A 6,559-nucleotide genomic window follows, 5' to 3' on the forward strand; every position below is an offset into this window, starting at 1 on the left:
CTCTGCTCACATGGCTCCTATGAACCAAAAGAAGAAAAAGATGACCGTCACGAGTTTGAAGCCTAATCCTGATTTGATGGCCAAGACCTTTGCTCACATGGTTCCTATGAACCAAAAGAAGAAAAAGATGACTATCGTAAATTAGAAGCTTAATCTTGATTTGATGGCCAATACCTTTGCTCACACGGCTCCTATGAACCAAAAGAAGAAAAAGATGATCATCACAAGTTAGAAGCCTAATCTTGACCTAATAGCCAATACCTCTCGCTGGCCAAGACCTCCCAAATGGTTGGGGCAACCTCAAGGCTATATTTCTCCTACTCACATGGCTCCTATGGAGTTGAAAGAAGAAAAAGACGACCATCACAAATTAGAAGCCTAATCCCGATTTGATGGCTAGGATCTCTTCTCACATGGCTCCTATGAACCAAAAGAAGAAAAAAATGACCATCACAAGTTAGAAGCCTAATCCTAACCTAATAGCCAATACCTCCCACGAATGGTTGGGGCAACCTCAAGTATATATTTCTCCTACTCACATGTCTCCTATGGTGAAATAAGAAAAAGATGACCATCACAAATTAGAAGCCTAATCTTGATTTGATGGCCAGGACCTATGCTCACATGGCTCCTATGAACCAAAAGAAGAAGAAAAATGACCATCACAAGTTAGAAGCCTAATTGAGCCAATACCTCCCGATGGCCAAGACCTCCCAGATGGTTGGGGCAACCTCTCCTGCTCACATGATCTTGACCACACCTCCTCTCAATAGAATTGGTTTAATTGTATGCCAATATGACTAATTTACTTGCTGACTACTTTACTTGCTTATCAACTTATATTTTTAAATAATTTTATGTTGAAAAGTTTCTTATCAAAAATTAATTTAAAAAATTCATGATTTAAGAGGTTTGCTTGGAAATGGCTCCTAGTTTTTTTCAACAGCACCTGCTGAAAAAAATATAAGTTGGCCTTTTCTCTTTATGCTCTCTATCATCCCGATGATGGATCACATAATGCGATCTGAAACGTTGATGCATAAATTCTCACACAATCGAATCCAGAAACATACACTCAATAAACTAACCTTGTTCAATTAAAATTTACAATTTTGAAAAAAAAAATAAAAAAAAAAAAGGCACATTAACAGGAATTCCTTCAAAATCAAATCACCCTCAATCGAACTGTCCCCTATACAAAGAATGGAATCCACATCTAAAGCATACCTTAATAACATTGAAAAATGGAATCATCATCAAGTGGCTGTCAAAGTTCATTTTGGCCAACCAAATAATGTTTTATAATTTTACAATATTAACTAATTTAAAAAATACAAGGATTTACCATCGGTAATCCATGATTGTTTTAACAGTAAACCAGTATAGTGGATCTCTCCAAAACATCATGATCATTTTCAATACAAATCCTACTTACTGATTTCTTGCTCTCAAACGAATGGCTCGGGAAGCCATTGCTCTTAAATTTGCTGCAGCTGAAGAGACAGACGTTAACTGATCTCCTCCGTTTCTTGTTCTTCTATCACCTCTGAAAGTTCTCATCAGCTCTTCCCGTTGCAGCCTTGAAGCCAATGCTGCATCCAGTTCCTCCTGACTGCTATTACTTCTGTTGCTGCGTCCAACCCTTTCATTCCTCCCAACATTTTCAATAATAACCTCTTCTTGATCAGTCATTGCTGCAGATTGGAAGGCTATCCTGAAGTTGTTAACTGTTGTTGCATATTCAGGCCTTCTTAGTCCAATTCCCCGAACTGGGCCTTGCCGAGTGCTTTCATTGTTCCTTATACTTCCCCTGTTAGCTTGATTGATGTAACTTGAGTTTCGTTTTTCATTCACCCTTTCAAGCTTCAAAGCTTCATCTCTTTCTTTGTTTGTCTTGATCCTTTCTGCAACTTCTTTTGGAAAGAGAAGTTGAACTGTGTTCCAAAGTACAGTGTTGATTGGGCAAGCTTTAAAATTTCCCCTGTCATGACAGTTCTATGTTTAGTCTACATTGCCAATTCCCCATATTATATTATTGGACAAGCTTTAAAGTATAGTGTTGATCAGAAGTTAAATTTTCCTATGTTTACAAAAACATCATAACGAGGGAAGCAGATTCCTACAAGGTGCAGATACCCTCAACTTACTTCAATGTCTGGCGGCATTTGGGGCAACGCAGACCACACTTCTCCATGACATTTTCCAAGCACATTTTACAGAAACTGCATGGGAAAAAATGGTAAGGAAATTAAAATATAAGCATATGTAACAGAGAGTGCATAGGAAAATTCAGTAAAGAAAATAAATTATGAACACATCTTTACAGAAATTGCATACAGAAAATCAGTAAAGAAAACATAATACGAAAAAAATCTGCCGTAATCTCTTTTATCTTTGCATAGATTTCCCTGTATGGAACTGATATAGTTTCTAGAACGAGGAAATACCAGTTACCTCTGTCAGGTTTCTAGAAAGAATATATACCTGTGACCACAAGATGTGGTTGAGGGCTCAAAACATATGTCAAGACAAACCTGTAGGAAAAAATATAAGCTTCAGATATAACAGTTATAATCTCCTATAGAAAATATCATGCAATTTGGAGGAAAAGTCACATTTATCCTAGACTGAAAAATCCTGGACTACACACTGTTCCTTTTTGTTAAATCGAAAAAAGCTTCAGATCTACTAATCATCCAAGCCTATTAAACCAATTTCACAGATCAATTCTTATATTAGAATAAACAAACACATACTGAGAGATTAAGTATATTTAAATACCGCACAAGAAAGCTCTTCTCTCAATTGCTCCAAGCATGCTGGTCCAGAAGATCCCTTCCCACTTTTAGGTGGACTAGGTTCGGCAGATTTTAAAGATCCTTTCTCACTTTTAGTTGGACTAGATTCGGCAGATTTTGAAGATCCTCCTTTCTCACTTTTAGTTGGACTAGGTTCGGCAGATTTTGAAGATCCTTTCTTACTTCTGTCTGAACTAGGCTTAGCTCTTGGAAATCCAGGATTTGTTTTCTTCCAATCAGGTGGCAGATTTTGTTCTGGAACAATCACAGAAGTCTTATCTTGCAATACATTTCCTGTCAAAACCAGATATTTCATAGCAGTTAAAAGATATGCCAGAACCAATGTCATTGTAGTATTACTTAGACTTTCTTAAAATTCTGTAATCTACACATATCTTTAGAATTCACCAATTTGTTTTATTTCTAATAGAATGTTGCTCAAAGTGCTGTATAGAACTGCTTTATTTGCAAATCCTCCTCCAGTGCTCTTTGTGAACAAACTGGGGGATAGTCTAGAATCTATGCTTAGACAGTTCATAAGATGAAATTGGATCGAAGCTCTATGAATATGGAAATAAGTCTAATGTCATACTAGTATGGAACTGCACCACACCAGAACTGAGGTTTTCTGGCAAATTACATCCTTTTAACCTGGGACTTGAAAATACACTAAAAGTACAGTGTTCTTGAATGCCGGCAAATGGTAGAATGTTAGCATATGGCAGTGTCACTATATCTTCTAATTTACTACACTTCTTGGTCTAGGTTTTCTGCTGTAGTGTACGTTTCATAAGATGTGTTCAACTAATCTCTCTAAGTTTCAGATTGGAAATTAATGATTTACACTTTCCTTTACTTTTGTATGAGCATTTCTTCTCTGTACTGCTCTAACTCTAATTATAAATTATTCTGTTTGACCTAAATCTTTGAATCTTCTTCTGCCTCTAATTATTCTCTTGTGTCTGGTCCTAATAATCTTTCCATTGAGTAGAACGTGCAATAATAACCTTCAGAAACTCAATTTACCTTGGGCAGGCTGTGCAATATTTTCTTTCCTTTCAACAACTGGATCATCCTCAAGGCTCAGAGCACCAACTCGAGCCAAGTCAATTGGATCAATATTTTGCGTCCTGGCCCTTCGGTTCCTGAGAAATTTCCCAATATCAAAATTAGAATCAATAATTATATATTGAACCTGCAATATAAAGAAACAATCAAGAGGAACATGAGGTACTATGGATCATCATATGCATCTTAGGAACATTAAAGAAAAAGGGTTAACTGAGACCATCGAGTGTATCTCCTGTCTTTCCTTCTCGGCAGTGCTAGAAAAACAGGGCTTGCAGTTCAGGTCATTCAGTGTGTTCTCTGTGGATATTATTCCGAATTAAAAAAGAAAAGATTTTAATAGACAACTAATTGCTGGATGCAAATATCAAGGCAGAAGGAGTTTAAATTGGAGAGCCATATATTTATATCCAAGGTTCAAACAGGTGTTAGACAATCAGGAAGCAAATGAAGTATTATGGATAGAACACTGCTTCTTACGATTCTTGAAAGAAGGCTCTAGTGAGCTCATCAAGCACGTTTCCTGATATTGCTTCTTAGATAAGCTAGAAATACAAGTTGCCTCATTAGATCATTGGGTGCCCTTTCTGCTAAATGTAACTTGAACTGTAGAAGAAAGATTTACAAAATCCTAACTATGAAAGTAAATTGAAGGGCAGCTGAAAGTAAGGTCTTGTATTTCAGGGGATATAATAAACTCAAACCAAAGGCACCTTTCTTTTACAGAACTTGGCATTCAATAAGCTAGTGTAAACGGCAGAACACAAACAGCTTTGCCCTGCACATAGTTTTTTGAAAGCAGTATACAAACACCCTTGCCCTGCACAATAAAATCTCTATTTCTTGTAATTCAATTCCAGTCAATAGGTTTTCAGTTTACTCCCTATTTTATTCTTGTATTACCTTCTCCGAGCACTTGCTGGGGTTTTAGCCAAAGCAGGGGTTCTGGCGCTCCTCTTTCTGTCCCTGGTTTCTCTGACAGGAGAGTCCTCAACGACCGAAGATTCCAAATCTCCTGCCTCATCAGAACTGGCTAACAAAAGCGCCTCGTCAACTCACTAGGAAAAATTGAAAAGCAATGACTAAACAATGAGAAGAAGCCAACCACAGCAGAGAACAAACACCCTTGCTCTGCACAATAACATATTGGTTTCTTATAAACCAATTCCGGTGAATAAAATTTCAGTTCACTTTTTATATTTTCTTAAATTACCTTCTTCGAGCACTTGCCGGGGGTTTAGCCAAAGCAGGGGTTCTGGTAGCCCTCTTTCTTTCCCTTGCTTCTCTGACAGGAGAGTCCTCAACGATCAGAGACTCATCAGAGCTGGCCAACAAAAGTGCCTCGTCATCCCAACCGGCCAATGCAGCAACAGATCTGAAACCTGGACTCAGAACACTCTCATTCACAAGCAAAGCGCGAGCACTCATAAAACCCGCTTCTCGAAGCCTCTCACCCGCCCGGGATCGAACCTCAACAGTTCCTAAACCCTCTGTTTTCTCGATACATGCATCCTTGATCTCCACAACCTCGCTTTCTGCCCGAGCTTCAGAGGCATTCTGTTTAGTTTCTCCTGGTGCCCTAGCAACCTGGTTACTTGTCTTTTCGCGGCTCATCGAGGTATTGCTTACTGGCCAAATGCATTAGTTTGGATCCTAAATCTCTCTAAACTTTGGCTCTGACATGCCTCCAACAATACGATCAAATGCTGTAATATTCTATTCACAAATATTTTCTATCGGAGGCAGCTGATTTAGATTTTGGATGTCAAGCCAGGGTTGAGGAGGAATGCCGAGAGGTTCACTGAAGAAGGCAGGGGAAGATAGTTTGGAAAAAGGTTCAAATATGCTTAAGAATTTCTATTTTAACGGTTACTTTCAACGGCTATTTTCTAGCTCCAAATCTAAAATTAATTTGTCGTGCAGAGTGACATGTGCGGGGCGGTATTTTGTTTTAGAGGTCAATTCTATTTATAATCTGAAACACACAAATGAGGCATTGCACGCAAAGGATGCATCCTCTCAACTTAAAAGATAAGGAACATAATTTATTTTAGGATATTGGAGAACTATAACTCTCTTGATTAGGTATAGATAAGAAGAAGAAAAAAATTGTGAGCTTTGCAATTCAAAATGGAAAAATATGTCTAATTTTAATTCATTTGTTTTAGGGCATACAAAATATTTAGTTATATGTACTAAACTGTAGGGTGTAATGAAAAAAAGGTGTGGGAAAGTGGTTTAGTTGAAAGTAAAAATTACAAGGGAACAAGATAAATGAACTTTTATTATTCTTAGGAGTTGGTTGTTTTGTCGAGCATTAAAATCTTGGATGCTCAATCAATTGAATTTCTCTTTGCAAGCTCCAACTTGCTACTAATGTCTTAACATACTTCTCCAATAACATATACTTTTTCAAATGAACATCCTTCCAACTTTGCTAGGAAGAACAACATCAAACAATCTAGAGAAGACCAAAACCCCAAATCTTCTAACATCCCAAGAAACTCTACAAAAGGTAAAGTGGTCTCATTTAAATTGCCAAGCGATATTACTGAGGTTATTTCTAACTACAAAGCAAGACTTATCAAGGAATTCCATTTGAGAAAAACTTTTTAAAGAGGCCCATACCATTAAAGAATAAAAAGGTTGAGTTATATATTCTTTTAGGGAGTTGGGTAGGATTATATATCCTA

The 6,559-nt window shown here is 37.4% G+C and overlaps 1 protein-coding gene across 1 annotated transcript; it reads right to left on the minus strand.

Moving 5' to 3' along the window:
* Positions 1-1,206: 1,206 nt before the first annotated feature.
* Positions 1,207-5,778, minus strand: LOC131063513 (uncharacterized). The gene is made up of 7 exons (XM_057997363.2): positions 5,080-5,778; positions 4,770-4,895; positions 3,825-3,943; positions 2,782-3,092; positions 2,485-2,534; positions 2,148-2,222; positions 1,207-1,981 (listed from the first exon to the last, which is right to left on the minus strand). The coding sequence occupies exons 1-7, from the start codon at positions 5,478-5,480 to the stop codon at positions 1,432-1,434; spliced, it is 1,632 nt and encodes a 543-aa protein (XP_057853346.2). The 5' UTR covers positions 5,481-5,778; the 3' UTR covers positions 1,207-1,431.
* Positions 5,779-6,559: the final 781 nt, after the last annotated feature.

This window comes from Cryptomeria japonica, chromosome 6, assembly GCF_030272615.1.
Source record: "Cryptomeria japonica chromosome 6, Sugi_1.0, whole genome shotgun sequence".
Taxonomy (NCBI): domain Eukaryota; kingdom Viridiplantae; phylum Streptophyta; class Pinopsida; order Cupressales; family Cupressaceae; genus Cryptomeria; species Cryptomeria japonica.

Bases quoted from the DNA above. Each gene is read 5' to 3' on its own strand.
- LOC131063513 (XM_057997363.2), bottom strand. From the start codon at position 5,480: ATGAGCCGCGAAAAGACAAGTAACCAGGTTGCTAGGGCACCAGGAGAA. The intron at 2,535-2,781 runs GTATTTAAATAT...TTTTTCCTACAG, and splicing joins GAGAAGAGCTTTCTTGTGCG to GTTTGTCTTGACATATGTTT. The intron at 2,223-2,484 runs GTATATATTCTT...TTTCCCATGCAG, and splicing joins ACCACATCTTGTGGTCACAG to TTTCTGTAAAATGTGCTTGG.